The 27,806-nt window shown below is 43.3% G+C and overlaps 1 protein-coding gene across 9 annotated transcripts in view; it reads right to left on the bottom strand.

Moving 5' to 3' along the window:
* Positions 1 to 8,487: 8,487 nt before the first annotated feature.
* The window catches only part of cacna1g (calcium channel, voltage-dependent, T type, alpha 1G subunit), a 254,008-nt gene continuing 234,689 nt past the window's right edge, over positions 8,488 to 27,806 (bottom strand). For 6 of the 9 annotated variants that reach the window (XM_056255715.1, XM_056255714.1, XM_056255716.1 and 3 more), the window contains 5 exons: positions 18,962 to 19,105; positions 17,588 to 17,710; positions 13,983 to 14,172; positions 13,730 to 13,899; positions 8,488 to 10,107 (listed from right to left, as the gene is read on the bottom strand). In XM_056255715.1, coding sequence (XP_056111690.1) covers positions 9,235 to 10,107; positions 13,730 to 13,899; positions 13,983 to 14,172; positions 17,588 to 17,710; positions 18,962 to 19,105 — 1,500 coding nt within the window. In that variant the 3' untranslated portion in view covers positions 8,488 to 9,234. Of the gene's footprint in view, positions 10,108 to 12,023; positions 12,300 to 13,729; positions 13,900 to 13,982; positions 14,173 to 17,587; positions 17,711 to 18,961; positions 19,106 to 27,806 lie in introns of those variants that run through there. The other 3 variants (XM_056255722.1, XM_056255720.1, XM_056255721.1) reach the window with 3 other exon arrangements.

Genomic DNA, 27,806 nt, shown 5'->3' with positions numbered 1-27,806 from the left:
TGGAGAACCCCACCCAAATTAACTTCTGTTAAACAGGCGTATGATAATTTGGGTAAATGTGTAAGCTACATGTATGCTTTTATAATAAATTGTCTATCTATCTATCTATCTATCTATCTATCTATCTATCTATCTATCTATCTATCTATCTATCTATCGTAATAATGTATGATTTGCAAAAATGAAAACTGCTGCTTAGATGAGAGAATCAAAGTGTATGCATTGATTATGGCCAAGCATGCGCCCTTAAAATAGCATAATGAACAACGCGCAACTGACTTTAGACTAGTTTTTTTCTGGTCAGTGGCGCATTTGTTTTATAGAACAGCAAAATAGCATGAGGGAAAGTTTGCGCCGGAACACGCCTCCTCTTTGCGCTGAACCGCCCCGGGGAGCGCAAGTGTATTTCTTAGTTAACCGACGTGTGTCTGTGGAGGGAAAAGCCCGCTTTGCGCGGGTGCAAAATAGGAATGATACATGCGTCAGTGTACAAAGTCATTTGCGCCGAGTGCAAGATAGGGCCCTTAAAGTTATATCATCACTTATACATGTAGAACATAGGGTTCATTAGTGGTCGTAGTTCTTCTGATAATATTCAATATTCGGTGGTCGGTAATGGAAGAGCAGACCCCAATTGTAGCCATTTCATTAGATGCCGAGAAGGCTTTCGACATGATGGTGTGGAAGTACCTTTTTAAAACTCTATAAGTTTATGGGTTTGGAAAATGGATTAAATTACGGTATATAAAACCTGTAGCAGTGTTACAAACCAATGGATTAATTCCAGAGTATTTTCCACTTGGTAGAGGGACCCGACAAGGCTCTCCTCTTTCCCTGTTGCTGTTCTGTCTTGCTTTGGAATCTTTAGCTGCTGCAATAAGAAAAGATGATGATCTTCCTGGTATGTACCAGGGGGATAAATACATACGCTTATGCTTTATGCAGAAAACATTTTATTATTTGTTACTGACCTTGGGCTGGTAGGTCAATGACTTGCCTCCTTAGAACAACTGATGTTGTTTTCAGGTTATAGGGTGGATTGGTCTAAATCAGATGCTCTTGCACAAACTGCATTTTTTCCCTGTCACAGCTTTTCATCCTGGCATGTTTCAATGGCCTAAGTCAGTCTAATGTTTTTTTGTATTTGTACAGTTAGTTCATGCGTTCATGACCTCAAGGCTAGAATATTGTAATGTTCTTATGGGTGGTTGCCCTGCACACATAATAAACAAACTACAGCTGGTCCAAAACCCAGCAGCTAGAGTTCTTACTAGAACCATTGGCTCCATATTAAATATCATATACATTTTTTAAATATTACTTACAAAGTACTAAATGGTTTAGCTCTCCAGTACTTGAGCGAGCTCTTAACGCATTATAGTCCTTTACGTCTATTGTGATCTCAAAACTCTGGCCAGTTGATAATACCTAGAATATCAAAATCGACTGCTGGCGGTAGATCATTTTCCTATTTAGCACCTAAGCTCTGGAACAGTCTTCCTAACATTGTCCGGGAAGCAGACACACTCTGTCAGTTTAAATCTAGACTAAAAATACATATCTTTAACCTGGCATACACATAAAAAATGATACATTCCTATTATTTAAATCAGTTAAATGATTATTAGGCTGCATAAATTAGGTCAGCCGGAACTGGGAACACTTCCTATAACACCCAATGTACCCGTTACATCATAAGAAGAATGGCATCTACGCCAATGTTAGTCTTTTTGCTTATTCCGAGGTTTACTGTAATCAGCCGGATCCAGGCCGTAGGGATAAGATGGTGGACTTGCGCCTACACGACCACAACGCATGATGTAGTCAGCCGGATCCGGGCCGGATCCAGACCAGATGCATGACCTGCACCTAGACACGACCACAAGGCATCCCTGAAGTGTCAGCAGAGATTGTCAACTAGACTCTCCCCTGTGAAGGCCTCATCGACACGACAGCACTGATCCTCAACAAACCCGTTTCCATACCGGTGAGACTCCGATCTTCAACCGTATAGAACTGGATAATATTCTGATTGTTCAAAACCAATCTGACTTCTGACCTATAATGCTGCCTGAATCATAACCATACACTGTGCATTCATTGGCCAGAGGAGAACTGGCCCCCCGACTGAGCCTGGGTTCTCCCAAGGTTTTTTCTCCATTCTGCCACCTGATGGAGTTTTGGTTCCTTGCCACTGTCGCCTTTTTCAACCTGTGTTGCTATTGGCTTGGCTTGCTTAGTTGGGGACATTCAATTTAAAGGGATACTCCACCAGTTTTTCTTATTAAACTATGTTATTCCCTTAACTAAGACGAGTTGATACATACCTCTCTCGTCTCAGTGCGTGCACTATATCGCTCTGTATTGCCGCAAAACTATGTTAGCACTTAGCTTAGCCCATGCATTAAATATGGGCCAAGCAGAGAAGCGACCAAACACTTCCACGTTTTCCCTATGTAAACACAGTTACTCGAGTAGTGTAACTTGACCTGGGCTGGTGACACAAAATAAACCGTTGCGCTTTTCTAAGCGTTTAAAATTGATGACTATATTGTATGGCGGAATACCATAACAAGTGCTTTTGAGCAGTTCGACTTGGCGCAATAATATCTTCACTAGTGAAAAGTCCTCTTACCGGCTCCCGCTTCCTCTCCCCCTCCCTCTGACATTTCCGTCAATACAACCAACGTGACATGCGCCGGTAGTAGTAGTTCGAGCGGAGTTGACGAAGTAACAGGTTGTTGGAAGCTAGTTAGCATTCTAAACAGCACAGGATCTCAATTTCGGTCGGCATCTGTTCGCAACAGTCACACTTGCACCACCAATTGCTGTTTGCCCGTGGTCTTTCGCCAGCTCCGGTCTGTTCTGGATCATATCTTTCTTTCCTCTCACGGTCCATAAGAGCTAATTCCTCCTCCGTGTACTCGGGTTCAAACAGATATGGCTCTGGGTCTTCTACAAAGAAGTCATAATCATCTACAAAGTCCGCCATTGCAAATGATCTGCAGTTTGCTAATAGCACAGGTAGTAAAAGCCACGTTGGTTGTATTGACGGAAATGTCAGAGGGAGGGGGAGAGGAAGCGGGAGCCGGTAAGAGGACTTTTCACTAGTGAAGATATTATTGCGCCAAGTCGAACTGCTCAAAAGCACTTGTTATGGTATTCCGCCATACAATATAGTCATCAATTTTAAACGCTTAGAAAAGCGCAACGGTTTATTTTGTGTCACCAGCCCAGGTCAAGTTACACTACTCGAGTAACTGTGTTTACATAGGGAAAACGTGGAAGTGTTTGGTCGCTTCTCTGCTTGGCCCATATTTAATGCATGGGCTAAGCTAAGTGCTAACATAGTTTTGCGGCAATACAGAGCGATATAGTGCACGCACTGAGACGAGAGAGGTATGTATCAACTCGTCTTAGTTAAGGGAATAACATAGTTTAATAAGAAAAACTGGTGGAGTATCCCTTTAACATTTAATTTATTATTCAACAATAATATTGATCTGCCTGCATTGACACTATTATACAAGAACTGAACTGAGTTGGACGATGACATCACGGTTTACTCCAGAGCGGCTATATATAAATGAACTAAATTCTTTTCTTTTTTTTTTTAAACAAAAAGTCACTGAACTTACTTAAGCTTGACTGTGATGCTATTTTATTCTGGAAACAAACTTTTTGGCATTATTTTCCTGTTATCTCTGTAAAGCTGCTTTGAAACAATCTGTATTGTAAAAAGCGCTATATAAATAAATGTGACTTGACTTGTACTTGTTCTAGTACACAGCTTCCTGAGGCAGCAGACACTCGTTGTATGGTCATTTCGGTATATGGGAAGGGTCATGAAGCAATAACTACTTCTGTTTGATTCAAAGTCTTATTGATGGTGCTTTATTAGCTCCTAAGAAAATATGGGAAAGAGATCTGAACCTAACATTCGACGATGAGGAATGAGTTTTGAAGTATGTCAAAACGGCATCTACAAATGCAAGAGTATACGCCTTATACAGTTTAAGAATATACAGATTTTACTGGACTCCTTCCAGTCTGTTAAGGCTTGGGTTCAAATATATACCATATTGCTGGAGATGTAAGGGTGAGGATGGAGGTTTACAGTGGCTCATGATCTTTGGTTTTGTAAAAAAATTCAGGATTTCTCAAAAATAGTTCATGAACACATCTGCACAGGTTTTAATTTTCACTGGGTCCTAGACTGTTAATATTAGGTGGGTGGACAGACTGACTGACAAACTAAATTTAGAAGAAATGATCCAGAAATCTAACCTATTTGGAAAATGGGCGGTAAATAATCCTCATTTGTTATTATTTTTGTTTGCTTCTTTCCTACTTACTGTGCTCACATACTGTATTTTAATACAGCCAAATTCCCAATACAACTGTTTTCATTTTTATATTTTTTCTGTTTCTGTTGTCAGATAATCTGATGAATATGAAATAGTGACTGAAACATAAACCAGCTCTCCCTTCCAAACTGTTAATCTGCACTATAAATCCTGAGTCGAAACGTCGTCTGACAACATCACCATACACACAAGATAAAGACAATAGCTGTGCTGTGATTCCGGCTATATCCAGGTTAGAAGCAACAGAATATCTATTTTACCTGAAAGCGCTGCTCCTCTCAGCCACTCGCTGACCAGAGCAGAGAGGTGTGTGCGGGGCGGGAAAGCAAGACCTCGTGCTCATGCGGCAGAACCGGCGAGACTCGGACATAAGGCTTGTCCAAGAAGTTATGTGGGGCTGTACAGTCACTAGATTTGTTGCTTGTCGCTTTATTGGGGAAAAAACCACTAAAGGGGTCTGGAAAGTTGCTAAATCTAGCGCTGCAGATTAATTTAGGTGTTGATAGAGTTGCCATAAAAAGGCATAAATCTCAGTCAGAGGACTTGAACAGCTCAGAATAGAACGTCACGTGTTTTCATCTCGAGACTTACGACATTCGTGAACAGCATGTTGGTCAACCCAAAATTATACAGACCAATCATTACAAATGTGGAAAATAAACTTCATCAGATTTCAACCATTTTAAAAATATATAGCCATCCTTGATTTCAGACAGCTGTTTGACATCAAATCATTTAAGTTACATCAGGAGAAAGCCTTACCAGGGTGTGCAGAATGTTTCTGTTGGCCTCTTTCAAAAGCTCTTTCTGTATAAAATTACCCAAATACAACAAAATTATAAAGGATTTCTTAAAGTGAATGACATGAAGGCTACCTTAATCCCAAAGGTGATTACTTTGTCTTCATGAAATATTTTAAAGTGCTTTTGGAGTGAGCATAATGAGCTTTTTCCTGTAATGAATCGTTTCAGATGACCTGATCCCCTACAGGTTTAAGATCTAAAAGACAAGAAAATGCTTAATGAATATGGTGTACTTTTATAATTTGCATGTGGGAAAGCAGGACTCAAGTGGTGTGTGGCTGTACATAGTTATCAAGTTATGTTATCTAACCTCCCACTCACTTTCCTGAAACACGAAATGATTTTTTTTTTAAAGATTTTCTCTCACAGTCACATATAATTTACACAATGAAACAAATTCATGGGTTAGATAATGAATTAGTATATGCCATGATATTGCAGCTCAAACTGATCCACCTCCGTGCTTCACTCTGGGCAGAAACAGTCCAGGTGTTAAGCCTCTTTGGGACTTCTCCACACTGTAACTCCCACGTATGTGGGAAAGATAGTGAAGGTGGACTCATCAGAGAACAATACATGTTTCACATTGTCCACATCCTAAGATTTGAACTGTTGGCACCATTGAAACCGAAATGTAGCATTTGCACGAGTGACCACGTTTGGCTATAGCAGTCTGACCATAAATTTTGACTAACAGTGTGTGCATTTAATTCTGTCGTAAGTTGGGCAGCTGTGGTTTTATGTTTTTTTTTTGGATACAATTAAGGTTAGGACCTGGACATCCCTTTCAGCTTCCTCTTGCATTGACAGTTACTCCTGTTGAATGTGGCCAGTCTTACCTGGTGGTATGCCAACATTATTACCATATATGATACCATAGCTCTCGATACACCACAAAGGTCACAGATGAGCCAGCGAGACGAGCACCAATAATTTGTCCTCTTTTGAACTCTGATATGCCTCCCATTGTTGTGTGGATTGCAAAATTGTATATATTATTTGTAAAATTGTAAGGTTGAAAATTGCTAATTCAACCTTTACACTCTAAAATCAGTGAAGATTAATATTAGGCCACGCATATATAGGTGTGAATCCTCCAACACTATATTGGCCAGTGTTTCAGTTTCATTGTCAATGTTTTTATTCATTTTATTAACTTTTAAACACTTTAAGTTTAAGCTTTAATACATGTTTTTGTGTTGATGCTCATGTGATGTGATAGGGCTTGTCTTATCAATCATTTGGAGGAGGTCATGAATGGATTTCTTCTGACTTTCTGAAACACATGCTCTCGCTCAGCAGAGCGCCAGAGCAACATTGATGAGCACACACTCGCTAAAGCAACTCGGCCAATCACTGAGGACCTCCCAAAGTGTCTTGATGACTTTTTGGCTGGTAAACAAGGCCTTTGAGTTTTTAACCCACCTCAAAATCACTTTCGGGGTGTTGTTTTCCCAAATGTTCAATTTTCAGCCAGGCCATCTTATCACAGTCTTCAATGGGAACTGCGTCATGTTTTGGAAGTCAAATTGATTCAGTCTGTTGAGTAAATGAAGTTATCATAGATTTTCCAATACTCATTTTCTGCAAGGAGGGATGGAGAGCTCAAATATTGAAGGGTCCTCAGCTATCAGGCTTTATTTCAGGAGTGGGAACCTAGGGAGAGGCCAAATCGCTAACATGATCTACACGCCTAGAAGAACAGCGGAGGTTAATTGTCATTTCCTCCTGAGGATGTTTACCAATAACTTCAATGTTTTCCTTTTCCATCTGGTCACTCAAGCTGTTTTCCAGGATTTTGCAGTTTAATAGAAAAGCTCAGTGGGAACGTCATCATCTCCTTTCAGTGTCAAAGAAGATTTTTTACTGTGATGTGTAAGCCAAATGTTTGAAGTAACAAAGTATTAAATATTATAGCAAACACATGACAATCTCCATTTGCATTCTTTTGTTTTAGCATCACCTTGATCAAAATGATCCACGCTGAAGATATCCTAGAGGTAGAATTAAACACCACTAATAAATAGTTTATATGGCAACCAAATGTCTGGTGCAATGGAGAGCTGTACAGAACATCATTAGGTGCTTTGCACATTCTAGAATTATTATAAACTGCATTCTGATGCATCCCTCTCACAAAACAATAAAATAAAATAAAAAAATAAAAGATATATATTGCACTTGGTACATGCATAATTCAAGTGAGATTATAGAAATCTTATGTAGACTGCTAAACTGGTAAATCGTTCTAAAATTGGTCCAATGAGAAAAACAGGTTCAAACACATCGAAGCCATGTACAAACTGCAGCCACAGATTTGGTATTACTGAACTGGACTTTGTGAAGCACAAGCTTTCCTGAGTTTGAAAGGAGGCCTGCAGATGTGACGAAAGGCAATCGCTTCAGTGAGTCTCCCACAGTGCACTTGACAACAGCTTCAATCAACATGCTTTTTGATTCTGGGAGATGCTTAAATGGAAGAACTAAATATACCTTAACAAGCACACGTGTGTAGTGTAAAGAATAAGGGTGGCACAATATGTACATAACTGCTTATAATATAGTGACTTAGGTAGTGGTTCTCAAAGAAGCCACAGGGCCTCGGCAAACTTCCAATGGGGCTGCAGGATGAACTAAACAATTGTCAAAGCTATTTTAAAATGACCTTTATATAATTTTCAAAATAACAATATGTCATTGAGAGCAGATAAATGAAAGCAGTATTTCTTAATGATTATTAAATTGTTTTAACAAAACTGCCCATTTTCTCAGATTACTTTTTGTCCACTCTCGACCTCAATAGCAATTTGGTCCAGCATTTCTTTCTGCTGGTCCTGTTCAGAGTCCAACAAAATTTGTCCAACAAAATGGGTCATTTTTTGTCCTCTCAACAACTGTTGTTTTTATTAAAGAACAAACAGTTCTTGAGACCTCTATAATCACAAAATAAATCAATTTATTTTAATCTATTAACAATACAAAATATATATGAAATATTGACAATGGGCGAGTTTTGGAGTCAAAGGTTGAAAACCACTACCTTACAGTTTTTAGAAACTCAAGATCAAATATTTTCATGTTACAATTTCGCACAAATTTTGGATGCGCTGTACTGATAATACAGCATTTCATTTAATAACCTGGTGTCCAAAAACATCATCAGAATTTAAACCAGATTTCCAATGAAACGCCCCAAAACATGAGTTCAATTAGTGTAAGTATTGTTCTCTTCTGTCTGAAAGTCAGTAAAGTAGCACACAATCTGTTCTGCAGTGTCACTAGACTTGTTCTTTAGTCAAGGCACACCAGTCTAATACTTGTGTTTAAAAATCAAAGAGCTGTTTAATGCTTTATTTTTTAAAGAGATATATTATATCATCATTATTATTAATAATAATAATAATAATCCTACAAATACATGGATCCTGGCACTTTGAAAAAATGTTTTCTTTCTTTTTGTCTTTGTTAAAACAGGAAAGCTAAAAATATCCTATGGTGAAAAAATAAAGCAAACAACAAACGATTTAAACATTGAGAAAAAGAGAAAAATCACAAAAAGACAAATAAAACTATAACGAAATTGAAAAAAAAAAGAAATTCTACATCCTTTACAAACACTATGGCCCAATAATTTAAGAAAATAGTGTCTCTAAAACGTTCATATTGCTTTGTACCTTCATCAGTGCCCTTTAGGGATTTCAGCAATACAGTGCTGTGAAGTCTTCACAACGGCCAGAAGGGGACGCTCTCCCCCGGGCTCTGCACAGACCTCCACGAGGAGGTCATGAGGTTGCCAACGGATCCGCTGGCATCTTTGAGGAGAGAGAGTCCCGTTATTAGCTTGTTTAATCCTCAGCGCAACTTCCTTTTGTGTTCTTTTGGCAGTAGAGAAAAAAAATACAAGGTATAGTAACTATTCCTCATGATCTTGTAGTATTCACCATTGTTGTTTTTATCTTTATTACTCTCTAAGATATTATTACTATTACTATCACCATCACGGATACACGGAGTGCATCGTGTGTCGTGTGCGCATGTGTGTGCGTGATCGTGCGAGTCAGTGTTCAGTGCTCGGAGCTTGTTTTCTCAAAAGAGAAACTAGGCAGAGTCAATAGCTTGGAGTTTGGGATGCCCTCTTGAGGCAGCCCATCTCCTCCTCCACCCAAATCAAATGAGTCTTTGGAGTCACTGGAGGGAGCGCGCCTCCTCAGGAAAGTGTCCCGGCTTGGCAAGGGGGGTGGTACCATCACAAGAGCAGGGTGAAAGCCTCCCGGAAGCTCTGGACCCTCGGGCGGATCCTCGGAGATGCACGGTGGACTCATCTTCTTCTTGCGGGGGCGTGGAGAGGACTGTTGCTGGAGGCTGTCAGCTCGCGAGACGAAGCCGGAGGAGATCGAGCTGCGCTGGGGACTGCTTTCCACGGACGAGCACACCTCGATGGAGTGCCGGCGCGGGTCGTCGAGCCAGGACAAGGGCCGTGGTAACAGCAGACCTCGCTGGCCCTGAGTGTCAACACTGTGGTACTTTTTAAGCTGATGTCTTGCACCTTGATCTCCCGTCCCTCCTCCGGCTCCATCATCGCTCCTCCCTGCAAGCCCCGCACGGATAATTCGGGATACTTCCTGATCCACACCGTCTGTTTCCTCCTGCTTCCCGCCAGCCGGTGGTGGCGGTGGCGGCGGCGGTAGGGCAGGCGAGTGGGAACAACTGGAGAACACGTACTGGTCGTAGGGGTTGTGCTGTGTGTGGACGCTAGGTCGGGATGGTTTCGGGGAGGCTCCTGGTGTGGCAGGGACCAGAAAGAGCGAAGGCTGGAGCTGCTGCTGCTGAGGTGGAAGGTTGACAGCGGTGTCCGACAGTTCCCTAAGTCCCAGGGGACCCTCGTTTTCCCCTCCCTCTGTGTATAGAGTCTCCTGAGAGTCAGCACTCACTGCAATCTGAGGAGAGCAGGGACGGGAGGAGTTGAGGGAAAGGTAGGGGGTTACATTAGGGATTAGGACATGGACAGGTGAGAGGGAGACTGGTTAGTATGAGATGTCAGGGGTGTAAAAGCCAGTGGAAGGGGAGGGGAGACGTGGAGTTAGAGTGGAGTTCACCATTAGCATTGCACTCCACAAGCTCTCTGTTTCAAAGGATTGGAGCTGAAATTAGAAAAATAGAAAAATCGCCTCAAGGCGTCCATTTTGAATGCGTTTGAAGCCCCAATTAGAGGTAGCCAACTTCTTTTTTAAAAGTTTGTATCAAACTTGGAAGTATCAAATGAAGTAACTCACCACAAAACATACTAAATCATCCCGCCCACACACTGAACCTTTAACCGACAAAAATAGTGTTTAAATTGTGCTAAAAGTTCAATAAAACTTGCTCAATAGTAGTTACACATTCTGAAGTAACATTCTTAGTTCAACAACATTCTTAGTACTTTCTGTGTCATGGGCAGTCCTAGGGATGGGCTTCCAGGGTGTTTTTTATTATTATTACTTTGAGTTTTAATGTCAGGTCATTCTCATCTGCTCTATAAATCAGACATTATGAAGAAACTACAGGATCTATTGACTTTTTGGTCAGAGTTGCACTCCATCCAGAAGCAATAAGCACCAACTATTTCACAGACAAACGGAATATACATTTGTGCTTGAGCCTGAAACTTGCGGCACTTAGAAACTGTTTTATAAAGACCATAAACAAGGCCATAAACTTCGCAAACTTTGGTAAATCAACTATTTCCCCCTCAAAGCACTCTTTTAAACAGTAGGTTATCTTATAAACACAGTTGAAACAGTTGCAATGACAAGTGACAGTCATGACACAACTGTCAACCTATACACAGAGCTACAGAAAGCCTGAAGGTAAAAACTTATGCATGCATGCAGATGAGACCTTTTGATTTTTATCTCCAGTAATATTTAAAAATTTACTTCATAACATTTCAACATATAGTTTAAAGTTAAAATTTTTAATATTTAATCATATGATGACTGGGGATAAGCCCCAAATACCTCCTGACCCTAGAACCGCCCCTGGTTCTTTTTATTGCATTCACTGATAGGAAATATGTTCAACCAAATCAGAAAGTGTGCAGTATACTGGAGAAATCGGTAAATCAATATTTGTCTCCCTTTTGCTTTGTATCTTCATGTCTAATCTTTGACATGAACTAAGTAGCTACTCCCCATGTACTAAACTGACACACTGCCTGAGTAGCAGTACTGTACATGCTACTGCTCTGGGTGAAGTCACATAGGTGAAAACTTACAATATCAATTGCACTTTCAGAGAAAAGTTAGCAATAGGTGTATTGTTTTAACTAGGGCAGAGCAACATTTACCCTAGGGCAAAACTACAGGCACTATTTGGCAGACTGCACTCTGAGCCACTGGGCTACTGCAACAGACCACAAGACCCATGTCTCTTCCTTGGGTCACTCTCTCTCAGAACTCCCCATAATCTGTCTATTTCTCTTAGTCGAGGAAGCCCGAGAGAGACACCGGCCCAGTAGGAGAGAGATAGGTGGGTGTTTTGGGAGGGGCAAAAGATCAAGAGGAACCACGTCAAATTTGGAAAGTAAGCCAACATGGAGTAGGAGACCAAGCCATGAGTGTCCTTGTTCTGTGTTGAAACTTGTATAACATTATGCTGCCATCTAGTGGCAGGAAATTGTTTTTACATTAGCATGACACGTGATTGACTAAATAGCATGTCTAGGAAACAAAAAAAGCTAAATAATTACTAATTTAAAAAAAACAAAAATGTTACTAATGTTAATGTTTAAGGTTCCTTTAAAAATCATTTGATATGACTAAAATACTGCAGATAATTTCTTTAGAGTATTTGTAAATGCAACTAATGTGCGTATGAGACATTAGTCCACTAATTTAATTCCCCTTGATCTTTACCCTGCATTTTTGGCCTTTACAATAGCCAGGGTGAAATGTGTCGGGCTGGAGGAACGGGATCTAAGGGGTGTGGTAGGATAAAGTGGGACAGAGTAGGGGACGGAGTTCAAGGATCTGTTGAGAGGGTGCTGGAGGCCAGCTGATTCAAGCAGCCCATTCAAGCTCTCTCAGAAACAGGAGTATCTGTGTCTCAGGAGCAGCTCGGGGTCAGGCTTGGGTTGGACCATGCTGAGCTGCTCGGAGTAAGTCACATTAGAGGGTATGCAGGCCAAAAAGCAGCAGAAAAAAAGGAGAGAATGCAGGAAGGATTAAAAGAAGAAATATACTAGCCAGAGGGAGAGATCAACAGTGCAGAGGTTTCAGACTTCATACCAGTCCCATTCACCATAAGCCTCCAATCACAATCCATAAAGGAGTACAAGGGATATTTATGCATTATGAAAGAAGACCAGCAGAGAGATATTGTTCTGTTACAAAACCTAGCGAGCTGCTTATGGAGCTGCTTATTTTAAGGAGACATAATGTCGCTCCCGATATGTAGGTTATTCCAACTTAAATATTTGTATCTCTACAATACGTTATTTTCTAACTTAGTTTGTATTCAATGTAAAGTTTTTGCTCTGGCTTTTGTTTAAACGTTTGTGCTCTGTTGTTGTGCTCTTTTTTTTTTACTAACAGAAGCATTCACTGTTCTTTCAGTTCTTCCAGTTGAAAGAATAACATTAATCAAATGCACATCATGTGTTTCTGCAATAGCTTTAGCCTGTTTAGTCAATTGCCTACCACTGAGTGCATAAAGTTTCAGTTTTTTGCTTAAATTATGTAGCCTACCGGGTTGCCTACTTGTTGTGCTCCATGCCTTGCTGTGTTTATCAGTGTGAAGACACTACTTGCACTATTTGTACTACAAAATGAAGCAAGGGAAATGCTGATTATAAAAAATACAAATACATATTTCAATCAATATTTATAAGTAAACAAAAAATAGTTGTCATACGTAAAAATGGTCTAATTAAAAAGTGTGTGCTATGTATTTGTAAGCTTATTAGATCATGTATCATGTGTTTTGTATGAAGAGCACTAAATGAATACTTTTATTTAGCAAGGACGCATTAAATTGATTAAGACATTTATAATGTTACAAAATAATTATATTGAAAATAAATGCTGTTCCTTTGAGCTTTGTATTCATCAAAGACTATAGACAAATCATGATTTCCACAAAAATATTAAGCAGCAAAGATATATTTAAATGTTGATAATAATAATAGTTGATAATAATGTTTCTTGAAAAGCAATCCAATTAGAATGATTTCTGAAGGATCATGTGACACTGAAGACTGGAGTAATGGCTGCTAAATAATCAACTTTGCAAAACAGGAATAAATTACATTTTAAAATAGATACAAATAGAAAACAGTTATTGTAAATTGTAATAAAACTTCACATTACTGGTTTTATTGTATTGTTGATTAAAACATTTTTTAGCCTTGGTGAGCTATAAGAGGCTTCTTTCATAAACATAATAAAAAATAAAAAAAAACTTTTGAACAGCAGCTCATTAGGTTTTGGAACAGAGTTACTATGTGCAATAAACAAAACTAATAGCAAATAGAACATACTCTAAGTACGACACAATCAAAAGTAATAGACCTGAGGTCACCTGTCTGCGTAGGGTGCGTGAGAGAGTGTGTGCCCGGCGAGGCGGGGGGATACGTGGGATGCTCTCCGAGTCTGATAGGCTATGAGGACTGATCGGTCTGAACAGATCGGTGGGCACAGTCAAGTGCTGGGTGGGTTCTTCTGTTTGAGATTGGACAGAGCCTGTAGACCCTGTGTGAGGAGACATTTGATATTATTGACATATGCATTAACAACCATATTTAAAACAAATTCTGAAATATATTGCAGTGCACCTGTCTGAGCTAGGTGAGTTGAGGTTGTGTGGGTACTGTGGTTCGAGTTGGGCTGCAGCGGCTGGAACATGTAGCTGTCATTGGGCAGAGAATGTGTGCGGCCCACTGAGGTCTTCTTCACATACAACAAGTGCTCATCCGTTGGCTCGTCTGGCTGCTGGGGCTCTAGAGGATCTGGTGGAGTTGTAGTCTGAGGGACATTAAAAGAGTTGCAAGTCAAGGTGAGAGCTGGCACTTGTGTTTGGAGCATAAGGGGCCCTTATGAACACATGGACGCACACGCAAACACATTGTACCTAATACATAGAGGCTGGACTGGTTAGCATACAATGAAAGGCAAACGTCACTGCGCACTAGACAAAGGGAGAAGGCTGATCAACGTAAATCATGTTGCACGAATTCATATTTGTCATACGAATACGTACATTCAAATTACAGATGACTTTAAGTATTAGCTCAATCAGACATGAACATTTGCAAACAATCTGAGTCATGTCTTTTTAATGAATCGACTCAGTCCAGTTCACACAATCTGTCTGAATGATTCATTAATCATTGAATCAGACTCATTTTTGGCCAAGTTCACAATGCAAGCCTTAGTGCTCAATTCTGATTTATTGCTCAGATCCGATTTTCTTTGTTTTGTTCGGCTGTTCACATTTTTTTTTTTTAAATGTGTCCAATATCAGATTTGATTGTGAACAGGTCGAGATCCTGAACTGACCGATTATGGGGTCTCTGCGGAACAAAAGTGGGCGTTTCTAAATGTGTGGGTGTTTTCAAACTGGTAGGTGTTTATAAATCAAGCAATGAAAATGATGCCCTTCACCTGACCCCACCCCTAAACCCTACCCTTACTGTGACGTTGGCAAATCAGGTAATGCGGTCGAAATTGCCCCTCTGTTTATGGCCTCGCCCACTGATCTGGTAACTCCTGTTACTGTCCAGAGACCTATACTTGTCTTGAACTGACTTGCATGAGCAAAAGAACAATAAAAAACTCTGCACGCAGCACTGAATTATACGGAAGTAAACACGGGAGTCAGCATTGAATATAACAGCTCACCGTTCCTCCACTGACTAACTTCACTGCCATCTTCCATATTCACAAAGTACACAAAGAACTACCGGAATGTAAAATCTTTGGAGTGACTCCCATCAGAAGAGAATTGTGACGAATGTTGTTCTAGAGTGACGTAAAAGTTACATAAATTCCAATATGACTCTTCAGACATAGTCATCGGACCTGTATCTGATTTAGGACCACATATGGAAGTGGCTCAAATCAGAATCGAAAAGATCAGATTCCATGTGATTTATGCTGTTCACATTGTTATGAAAAAAACTGTTACTCTTCCACTGTTAACTGTCATTCTTTGTGGGAAACAATTATATACCCATTAGCATTAATGGTGGAAATTTTTGATGATGCTTCGTGGTATAGGCATTGAGGAGTTATGCATATTCTCAGTGCATATTTTTCTGCCGTTTTTCATCCACATAAATACGAAATGAGAACATGCTGGATCTAAATCTCACTCATCTGAGAAATGCTATGTATAAATTATTTATGGTTCTATGGGCATAGTTCTGAAACAATAAATATGAATTAAATTACGAGGTGACAGAAACCATCAGCCTTCTCCCTTAAAAGCTATGCCCAGAGCCTGAACTACTGTAGCTGGCAGACAGCAGAAGCCGACCCCATACCACACTCCTATATTCTTTCAAGAAGCATGGTACTAGGGAGAAACTTCACTTTTAATACACAAACAAATAAGACAAAGATAAAATCATGAAACAAAAACAGAGAGACACAGGTAAATATGCAGACAGATAAATTGAGGATGGAAACAGGAACATCTAAAAAGTATGAAGAGACAATGGAGAAGAGGTTCAGAAATGGCCTTTAGACGTGTTGGTAGAGGAATAGGGACATAGCTGCAGAACCCAGACAGGAAATAAGCAGATTGACAGGCAGTAATACTACTCTACTGGACTGGACTGGACCATACAAACACCAGGCTGGTGGGACATGTACAAAGAGAGGGAAAGAGAGAGAAAGAACAAACAAAGTGGATGGTTAGAAACCCCCAAAGTTCCAAACACATTCGCCTCTCAGCTCTGCATAAATAATTGATGATGTTTGTCCTCTACTTTTACAAATTAATCAGACTACCAAGTGTCAGAAAACAGATTACTGGCATGATTATATTATATTAAATCCAAATATAATATCTATTTATATTTAATGTACAAAAATGTTGGGGTCAGTAAGGTTTTTTAAGACTTTTATTGAGCAAGAACACATTCAATTGATAAAAAGTGTCAGTAACGTCAATTATAACGTCAACTGAAAAAGATTTGTATTTCAAATAAATGCCGTTTTTGAACTTTCTATTCTTCAAATAATCAAATAAAAATGTATCATGATTTCCAAATAATAATCAAGCGTAGCGTCAGTACTGGCAGGTCACGTTAGTCAAGCTCGCATCAGCTAATCCACGTCTACCTATAGGAATACTATGCCTATCACTGTGTAAATAAGCTCCTTCGGTATTATCAGCAGCTATCGCGTTTCTCGGGAGCTAATTACCCTCCTCCATCCCCAGCTCCTCCTCTCGTCAGTCAGGATTTGGCATTCTGATTCCCCTTGAATCAGAATAAATTCTCGAAATATGTAGTTTAAAATCTTGAATTAATGATATCTGCATACATTCATGTTGGTTCTGTTTACCCTAAGGGGGGTTAATGCTGCTCTCCCTGCTCTTATGCTAGGCTGCATGGATGCGCAGGGAGTTCTTGCCCAGAACGGAACCATACCGCCAATCCAAACTGTATGCAAATTGTCAATCGTATTTGACGATAGTGGTCCTGACAGAATTAAGGAGCACAACTGTTTTTAACATTGATGATAAGAAATGGCAGAGGAAATAAACAACATTTTAAAATGTATGTAAAAGAGTTCAAATGTAAAAGTATTTCACAATATTAATCTTTTGTTTTCTAGTTTTAATTTTAAAAATACAGCCTTGGTGTATACTTGGTGTAAGACACTTCTTTAAAAAAATCTGACCAACCCCAAACTTTTGAATGGTAGTGTATAAGTTGAAAGTATAGTGATTAACAGCAGCATTTGACTAAATATTATATAAATGACGGCAATATTATTGTAGCATTTTGTCAACTGCTGCTCACTGAAAAAAAGTAGTCTGTCAAGCCATTTATGTGGTGAGGTCAAAAGCTGCATGTTTTGAAAACACCTACATTTAGTTAAGTTAGTACTGTCACTACAATTTGATAGTTTTAGTTTAGTAACTCCACAACAATAGGTGAAACCAAGGAGTCCTACATGGTGCCACTCAGAATAATGTTTAGTTAAAACTGTGCTGCATCTAGCTTAAAACAGCAGCATGTTTTTTTAATCATTTATTTATGAATTTTATTTAACTGAACAGAGCAAATCTATTACAGGGCCAAAAGACCTGGGGATAAAATATTCAGGGCCAAATGCTGAAGCAGGGTGGAGAGGGCGGATGTCTTCGGAAGCAGTGTAAGGCTGAGAGGCAGGAGTGGAAAATGAACGTTGCTCTAGTGTTAAATACATTGCACTCCTGACTGGTTAGTAAGAGGGGGTTAAAATCATCTGGGACAGAGTCATCCGTCAGAGCTAAGGACCAGGATTTCTCCGATGCCAGAGATAGAGCCTCCATCTCGGCTAGAGGAATCTAAAGAAGAAGAGATGAGCCAAGAGTGAGATGGGCAACCAGCACATGCATAGTTAGAAGACACGCTCAGACTTTCACACATGTAGGTACAATTAATACAACTTTATGTGGTGAGGTCAGTTCATTTTTGCGAACATAACAGTTCAGTGCGTAAAAACCAGGTTTGTGCAACATTCCGATTTAAATTGAGAAGGTCTTTTATATTCCAGTTATTTTTTTTAATTTGATCTGATTTCGATTGATGTAGCAAACAGGATGCAGAATTGCAATTCAAACCTCAATCTAATGAATTAAAATGATTTGAAACCAAGACAAACTTTTAATGTTGGCTTGCCATTGTTTAAAAATGTGGATGGATAGATACTGCTATACATACTGTAAATTCTTCCTGTCATTCTGATTCAAATTCCAATTCAGCTTCCTGTGGGGTGTGGCCAATTCAATTCAAATTTACTTCTTCAAATCAAAATTTTGCCCAGCCCTGATGAAAACACCCTCCAAGTTTGCTGACAAGATACACATTACCTTCCGTCAGTAGCCATGATAGATATCGAAATGTTTAATGGTCCTCAGATATTAAAGGTATTAGATTATCCTTGAAGAGAAATAATGTGTAGCCTCTTTCATAGATCTTAAATAAATCCTACATACTGCAACGTTTAATTGACCCAGAGCGTTTGGGCTGGAACAAATTTTTGCAAAGTCATCAAAATAAAAGAGCCAGCTATTTCCATAAAGACATTACATATTCTCCAATTAGATTTAAAAAAAGATTTTAGAAGCCTCAGTTTTTGCAATGCTAATGCAATTGAATGAAATATTTCTCTGTGAAACAGACCAAAAGAGATTTTCTTGCATAATTCAAGAGCGGCCCAGCTCTTTATTGATCCACACATTACCTCTTCGACTCCAGCCAAATGAGTCCATCACTTTTTGGGGTATTTATAATCTTTGGAACGAACGAGGCACAAATTTCACACAATTTTGCGAGACTTTGTCACTCTTATGGGATCGGGAAATAAGTACACGGATATTCCTGGAGCAGAACCAAGTCCTTGCCTTCTAAAGAGCGCTGGAAATCGCAGAGTGCAGAGGGGGTTTTGTAACTGACACACAGAAGCATCGGTGCTATTATGTAAGTTTAAGTGGTCCAGAGAGAGAAAAGGAGGGAGATAAGAAGGGAAAAAGACAGGTAGAGAGAGGAGTGAAGTGTGGTACAAGGCAAGCTGGGTGAACAGGGAAGCCATTGACCTGTTTTTCAGTGCGGTGCTTGCTGGGAAGGGGAGGCAGAGCGTAGTAGTGGCAGATGGAGTCAGATAGGTTGTCCATGAGGCTGAGCTCTCCTTCCAGTGAGCCCTGGATCACCAGGGAAACTGAGTCTAGCATAGGCCTCCGCTAAAAGCCCGAGCATGGAAGACAGGATGAATGACGAAGAGAGAGAGAAAGAGTACAGACAGAGACAGAGGCAGAGGAGATGACAAGGGGTAACGTGAAAGACATCACAGAGAAAAAACAGAGGAGAAATGAAGGAAGTAGAGAAGTTGCAGACTATAACACAATTAGTCAGAAGAAAGATTTACAAAGGAATAAACAAGGACAGGTCACCCAAAAAATGCTTTATTTCCATTGGAACACAAAATAATATATTTTTAGGAATTTGCCTGGTGTTCCACAGCAAAAAGAAGGCCATACGACTTTAGAACAACACAAGGAAAAAAGTAGAATTAAAATTTTTGGGTGAACTGATACTTTAAATTAGAAGTAAACCAGTAGCACAATTCATTTATGTGCTGAACAGAGTAGTAGAGCTCTAAACTTACAAAGATGCACTGCTCACAGGTAAAATACTTGATTATATCACTGACGTCCACAAGGTGGAACTAGAGCTCTATGAACATTTGCCCTGGTGATGAGCAAAACATTTTGACACAGCCACACTAAAGAGGGCTAGAGGGATAGTTTTAATGATTGTTAACATTAAAAATGGCTGGTATTCTGGAAATAGCCTGCCTGCATTAAAAAAGAAGAGGCCTGAATAACGACTTTCCCATGGTACCAGTCTGACCTTCGACCACCTAGTTTATAAAGAGCAAACAACAGGCATGTACGACAATAACAGAAACGGATGGACTTCCCCACTTTAAAAATAACAGTCTAGTGTTTTAAAACGTGTTTTTCGGTTAAACCTCGGTTAAACTTAAAGATCGTTTATATGTTATAATGCTCTGAAAAGCCCTGACAAATACTACATCTGCATCAAGACAGACTGTTGTTTAGACATCGTGATGTCTGCAGCCATCACGATGGACGATCGGCCCAACCCTATTGGACACTGTTGATTTCATTAACCCATGGAAAAAAGAAGCATATTTTATACATTGTCTGATATCAAGATTTTCATATCATATAATATATTTTAAAAGATGCTCCAGATGACAAGTAAAAGGGATAGTTCACCCAAAAATGCTCACCCTTTGCTCACCCTCAGATTGTTCCAGTTTTGTTTTTGTTTTGTTTTTTCACAGAGGAAACAAGACGACATACAAGTTTGGACACAACATGAGGGTGAGTACACTGTATGATGAAATAATTTTTGGATAAAATATTCCTTTAAGCTGTATGCTGTTAATTACCATAGAAAATCATTTTTACTATGTACAAGCAAAAACCATGTTTACAATTATTCACTTAAATGGAAGTCAACGGCATTGCATTGGACTGGAATAAATGTTAAAGCATGCAGTGTTGTAAGTATTACCACAAGGCTTAAACATTATGCATGTTTACATGAGATCAGAGTAACACAATTGTTTACTATCTTCTTCGGTTCGTCTCATGACCATATAAAGCCAGTTAACCCTGCAAATTTCCAAAAAGGGCCAAAAAGGGACTTTTCACATAGAGATAAATTCACAGGAATTACAACGGTAGTGCAGAACCAAAATCTCATCTGTTTAGAACAGTTGTCCCACTGCAAAAAAAAAAAAAACTACTGCTCAAATAATACACATTTGCACAGATGTCCTAAAATAAATTGACTAATATAAATGCTTTAAAGGGTTACGCACTTTCACATCGCATGATCCCTAAAGGGAACGTCTGCCAATTCCTCCAAGTTGTTAAAACGTATAATTTGTATTCATTAAAATTACTTTTAACATTCAAAAACAGACATGTTCAAAATCCAAAGCTTGATTGTATTGGTAGTAGACTGACTTACTACAGCTGACTTTTTTCCAATCCCTCCCTTCATTTATTTACAGTAAACAATTCTTTTTTAGGAAATTTCTGTAATATCATAAAAGTTTTTTTTTTCTTTTATCATGTTTCAAAGGTTGTAGTTCCTATTAACCAGACTGACTTACAACATGTCAAATTGTGCCAATAGCTCCCTGTATGCACAGTACACAATTTGTTTTTTATAAAAACATTAGGACTACTGTAATTCACCTAAAGGTTTTTTTTTTAGGTTCCTAGTAACCAGCCTGACTTATTACAGGTGAAATTGCGCCAATACCTTCCTGCAATTCTGAAATTCACCAAATGGTTTTTATTTCTATATATCAAATTATATTATAATAAATTATACGTTTTAACCACTTGGTGGAATTGCCAGACGTTCCCTCAGGGATCATGTGCTGTGGTAGCGCATCAAATCATTCTCGAGTATAAATACGCAGCTATAATTCATGTAGGTGATTTTGAAGTATATTTTATGTCGATATACAATGGTTACATACTGTTAAAACTAATCGTGGTATTGATATATTAAGACTGCCAACAATGGCAAGGAAAACGTCTCGGTTACGGATGTAACCCTCGTTCCCTGAGTAGGGAACGGAGACGTTACGTCGGATGACGGAGAATGGGGGTTTCGCCAGAAAGCCTATCATCTTCGAGTATTAAAAAACGAGCCTATGGAAATGAAATGCCATGGGTCTGCGGAATTTGCATAATGTATCTCCGCCCCACCGCGTGGGTATTTAAGGAGAGACACCTGCAACAGCAGATCATGTCTTCGCTGAGGAGCCGAGACTGAACTCAGGCGTCTACTCAGCGGTACAGCGGAAGTGGCAGGGAGACGTAACGTCTCCGTTCCCTACTCAGGGAACGAGGGTTACATCCGTAACCGAGACGTTCCCTTTCGTAGTCACTCCGAGTTACGTCGGATGACGGAGAATGGGGGTCCCCGTGTAATCACGCCACTTTCACAGCTGTCTTCCAGTGCCCTGCGAAGTCTGACCTCCCTGTCGTGATATAGGCACGGACGAAGGAGTCCTACTTAACACAGGAATACCAAGGTACACTGGGAAGCATATCTCAGGGGAGATATGCCGCAGCATGCCTACCCGTAGGGAGGACTTAAGAAAACACATATGGCCCGAGGGGGCTACATATGGAGGAACACTGGAGTGACCAGCCCGTGGGGTGGCATCTACTTTCAACTCCAGGAGTGGCAAGGTGGCTTGCCGAGGGAAAGACACATGCTCAAAGAGGCTTACAGTGGAAATACACATGTGGGGGTTGCTCGGAGGAGGAACCATGCACACGGAGGCACCTAGCCGACGCACAGGCAATAGACACTGGCGGCAGCGTCAACAGTGCTGGAGGATCTCAGGGCTTCAGAGAGGAAGGCTACCTGAGGAAATATCGCACGTATCCAGTCCGTGGAGTGGAGTGGCGAGCAAGCGAAGACACCTAACGGTTCCCGTGTTAGCTTGAAAAAGACAGTACACGGGAGGAGACTGGCTCCACTCGGAGATTGTAAAATCTGGCGAATGTGTTAGGTGTCACCCAGCCTGCAGCTCTGCAGATGTCTGTCAGCGAGGCGCCACACGCTAAAGCCCAAGAGGACGCCACACTCCGGGTGGAGTGGGCGGTCACACCAAGGGGGCATGGTCGACCTTGCTGCTGGTATGCCAAAGCAATGGCGTCCACTATCCAGTGGGATAACCTTTGCTTGGAGAGAGCCTTTCCCTTCAGCTTCCCACCATAACAGAAAAAGAGCTGGACTGAGGTCCTGAAACACTGCGTCCTGTCTACGTAAGCACGGAGGGCGCGTACTGGACAGAGGAGTGCCAAGGCTGGGTCTGCCTCCTCCAGGGGCAGCGCTTGCAGGTTCACCACCTGGTCCCGGAAGGGAGTGGTGGGAACCTTGGGCACATATCCAGGCCGGGGTCTCAGGATCACGTGAGAGCAGGCCGGCCCAAATTCCAGGCACGCTTCGTCAACAGAGAATGCGTGCAGGTCCCCCCACCTTCTTGATGGAGGCCAGTGCAACCAGGAGCGCTGTCTTCATTGACAGGAACTTAATCTCCACTGATTACAGAGGCTCAAAGGGAGCCCTCTGCAGGGCATATAAGACCACTGAGAGGTCCCAAGAGGGTACGAGAGGAGGGCGAGGAGGATTCAGTCTCCTAGCTCCTCTCAGGAACCTGATGATCAGGTCGTGCTTTCCCAGAGACTTACCTTCAACTGCATCGTGATATGCGGCGATAGCGGCCACATACACCTACAGGGTGGAGGGAGACAGCCTTCGCTCCAACCCGTCTTGCAGAAAGGAAAGCACGACACCGATCGAGCATCTCCTGGGGTCTTCTTGCTGAGAAGAGCACCAGTTGACGAAGAGGTTCCACTTCAACGCGTAGACGTGTCTCGTGGACAACGCTCTAACGGAAGTGATGGTAGCCGCCACCGCAGGTGGCAGGGTACTCAAACCTGCCTCGTCCCGTCCAGGAGCCACACGTGGAGTCTCCAAAGATCGGGACGAGGGTGCCATAGGGTGCCCCGTCTCTGAGAAAGGAGGTCCTTCCTCAGAGGAATTGGCCAAGGAGGTGCTGTCGCGAGGAGTATCAGTTCGGAGAACCAGGTCTTGGTGGGCCAGTATGGGGCAACCAATATGACCTGCTCCTCGTCCTCCTTGATCTTGCACAGAGTCCGTGCGAGAAGGCTCACTGGGGGAAACGCATATTTGCGTAGGCCCTGCGGCCAGCTGTGCGCCAGTGCATCCGTGCAGAGCGTGCCCTCGGACAGGGAGTAATACAGGGCGCAATGGGATGAGTCGTGGGAGGCAAACAGATATATCTGTGCGTCCCCGAACTGGTCCCATATCAGCTGGACCGACTGGGGATGGAGTCGCCATTCGCCAGAGGTTGGCCGGAGCCGTGACAGCTCGTCGGCTGCAAGGTTCCGCTCTCCTGGAATGTAATAGCACGAAGGGACCTCAGGTGCTTCTGACTCCATAAGAGGAGGTGGCGTGCAAGTTGCGACATACGGCGAGAGCGTAGACCACCCTGATGGTTGATGTACGCTACTGTCGCGGTATTGTCCGGACGGACAAGTACGTGTTGACCCTGGAGCAGCGCGTGGAAGCGGTGCAGGGCAAGGCGTACTGCCAGCAACTCGAGGCAATTGACATGCATGAGGCGCTGGGGTCCTGTCCAGGAGCCCGCGGCTGCATGTCCATTGCACATGGCGCCCCAGCCCGTGGCAGAGGCATCTGTGGAGACAACAACATGCCTGGAAACTCGTTCTAGGGGAACTCCGGCCCGTAGAAAGCTGAGGTTCCGCCACGGGGTGAAGGACTGACGGCAGGTCGGAGTTATTGGAACTCTGAGCGTACCGCGATGCCATGCCCACCTCGGGACCCGATCGCGAAGCCACAGCTGAAGCGGTCTCATATGAAGCAATCCGAGTGGCGTTGCCGCGGCTGCGGATGCCATATGCCCCAGGAGCCTCTGAAAAAGTTTCAGTGGGACCGCACTCTTGCCCTCGAACTGTCGAAGACAAGTCAGCAGTGAGTGTGCGCGCTCGCTCGTAACCTGCGCGGACATGGCGACCGAGTCTATCTCCATACCGAGAAAAGAGATCCTCTGCACGGGGCAAAGTTTGCTCTTCTCCCAGTTGACCCTAAGGCCCAGACGGGCTAGGTGCCGGAGCACTAGGTCTCTGTGTTCGCAAACCTGGACTCGAGAGTGAGCTAATATTAGCCAGTCGTCGAGGTAATTCAGGATGCGAACCCCGTGTTCGCGCAGGGGAACAAGGGCTGCCTCGACGACCTTCGTAAAGACGCGAGGAGACAGAGCCAACCCGAATGGGAGGACTGCGTACTGGTATGCCTGCCCCTCGAAAGCAAACCGAAGAAACGGTCTGTGTCGAGGTAAAATGGAGACATGAAAGTAGGCGTCCTTCAGGTCTATCGCTGCAAACCAATCCTGTGGCCGCACGCATTCGAAAATGCGTTTGGTCGTGAGCATCCTGAACGGCAGCCTGTGAAGGGAGCGGCTCAAGACGCGCAAATCCAGGATTGGCCGTAACCCACCGGTCTTCTTGGGGACAATGAAGGTACGGGCTGTAAAACCCTGACCTCATTTCGGCTGGAGGGACAGTCTCGATTGCACCCTTCGCCAGCAGGGTGGCAACCTCCGCTCTCATGATCGGGGCATTGCCACCGACCAAAGTAAACGGACTCCCCTGAAGCGGGGAGGAGACCATGCGAATTTGATCGCATAGCCGAGCCTGATAGTTCGGGCGACCCAGCGGGACAGGTAGGGAAGCTCTAACCAAGCTCCCAAGAACTGAACCAGCGGAAACATCCGAACGACAGACGTCCCCCCGGAGGGGCAGCGAAGCAGAGTGACCGGCCCAGGCGTGGGTGGCATAGCGGCCCGGTGCGGGGGCACGGTCATGCTCCGCGTCCTGACAGAGGAGACCAGGGAAGGAACAGTGTTCCACGGGGGTCTGCTCTGCCAGGGGTCTGGCGACAGAGGGGGACGAGAGTGGTGTGGTCCGGAGACGGCACACACTGTCATCCGCGCCCTCAGAGACAGAGGGGGACGAGAGCGGCAAGGCCCGAGAGCGTCGCGCACTGTCGTCCGGCCCTCTGAGGGCTCAGAGATGGGATGCAGCTCTTTGGTTTAGAAAAGATTCTCCCCCAGCCCTCCACTGGGGGAAGGAGTGGCCCTGCAACCACTCCCTGAAGAACTGCAACCCACATCTGAGCTGTCCGTAACGGGAGCGCCGCAAGCCTGGCCTTGGCGGGGCTGCGGGACCGGTACGGGCAGGGGCGCCTTCCTGCGACCACCTCCACGGCGCGGCCCGGAGCTGCTGGGGGCCAGGCGGGAGGGGGCGGAAGTCGCAGGAGGGCGCATTCGGCAGCAAGCGGACTGAGGCGTCTGAGCCGGCAGCTGGAGGCAGCAAAGCCGCGGGGTCAGACAAAATAGCCACAGTCCACTTCTGGGCGGCCGAGAACTGTTGGGCAGAGTCCTCGACCGCGCCGCCCGAAGAGGCCAGCCTGGGATATGGGGGAGTTGAGGAAACGAAATCACTCAGCCTCACGCACATCAACCAGGTTAGCCAGAGGTGTCTGACCACCTATGTGGACATCACCTGACTCAGGGAGCGTGCGGTCACCTACGTCGCTTGGAGAGCAAGGTGGGTGACGGCAGGCAGCTCAAGGATGAGCCCTGAATCAGCCCTACCCTCGTGCATGTCATTGAACACCCAGGAGGATGGCAATAACACGCAGTGAGGTGGCAGCCTGCCCCGCAGCTCTATAGGTCCCCGCCACCGGAGTAGACAAGAACCTACAGGCATTGGAGGGGTGCTTAAGAGTCGCCACGCCAGGTGGAGGCGCTGTGGGGACACATAAGTGTTGCCACAGAACACTCCACAGGGGGAACCCCAGTGCACCCTAGGCCGCGGCCTCTGCAAGGGCAGAGAAGGCGGAAGAGGCCACTGAGCAGTCGCGAAAAGTCAAGGAGACTTCCACGATCTCATGATCTCTTCATGCACGTCCGGGTAGAATGGATTTGGGTTCGCCACCCCCAAAAACCAATCACCCGGGAAGCATAGCTGTGCACTCTGGATCAAACTCGTTATGCTAGCAAATCCGAGGACGGCAGCACAGACGAGCCATCATCTCTAGAGGACTCCAGCTCACCTTGTGATGCGGTGATACATGATTTCATCAGCCGGGGGACCGAATGAGAACGCGGGCCCGCGGGCGGGCCAGCGAACTCACCTGGGACCACGCAGGTTGCAATGTGAAAGACGGGGTGTGGACCGAGGAATTTTTCGTCGGTTTAGTTCCAAACCTGCCGTCTTAGGTCACCCTGGCCACCAGCCAAAGTATTATCTCACGTGGAGAAAAATAGATCGGGGTGTAGATGAGGGGACTCTCACTCATTGAGCTCATCGAGTCTCGACCGTTACATTGCGATGGTCACGTTCCCAGTGAGAGAACGTGACACACCCACGAGCGCTGTCTGAGCGCGATCAAAGCCCAAACACTCAAAACAGCGCTCGCGCCCATCAGCTGAATCTATCAGAATACCACACTCAGAAAAACACGGGCAGATCGTCTTTAGAAAGACGCGTCTTTAAAAAGACGTGCCGCGTGCAGCTCTTTAGTGAGAGGAAAAACTCTGCGGATGTTGAAGCGACCAGGGAGAACACACAGACTGGCAGACCACTGCTCAGCTCGCAGGCAATGTGAAACTCGCTGGATACCGCCGTCACACCAACACCGGAGAGTTCGCTCGTCTCGAAGAGATGTAGTCACTGAGAAAACTCAGGATTTGGCTTGTGGAGTGAAGAGATGCTCTTGGCTCCGAAGCGAAAACATGATCTGCTGTTGCAGGTGTCTCTCCTTAAATACCCACGCGGTGGGGCGGAGATACATTATGCAAATTCCGCAGACCCATGGCATTTCATTGCCATAGGCTCGTTTTTTAATACTCGAAGATGATAGGCTTTCTGGCGAAACCCCCATTCTCCGTCATCCGACGTAACTCGGAGTGACTACGAAAGGGAACTAACTTTACCGCGCTCCGAGAGCCCTCTAGTGGTCGGGAGCATTTCCGTTGTGTTGCGGCTTTATTTAGTTGTGTTGTACATTTTCCATTGTGTTGTGACTTATTTCCATTGTGTTGTGGCTCATTTCCGCTGTGTTGTACATTTTCCGTTGTGTTGTGGCTCATTTCCGTTGTGTTGTGGATTAATTTCGTTGTGTTGTGGCTTAATTTAGTTGTGTTGTGAACTTATGTTTGCTTTTTAAATTTCGTTGTGTTGTGCACTACTGGGCCACCGTACAAAA

The sequence above is a fragment of the Rhinichthys klamathensis genome, unplaced genomic scaffold (genome assembly GCF_029890125.1).
Source record: "Rhinichthys klamathensis goyatoka isolate OS25496 unplaced genomic scaffold, OSU_Roscu_1.1 h1tg000121l_1, whole genome shotgun sequence".
Lineage (NCBI taxonomy): Eukaryota > Metazoa > Chordata > Actinopteri > Cypriniformes > Leuciscidae > Rhinichthys > Rhinichthys klamathensis.
The sequence above is the reverse complement of the archived record's forward strand: the minus strand, read 5'-3'. Positions and strand labels throughout refer to the sequence as shown.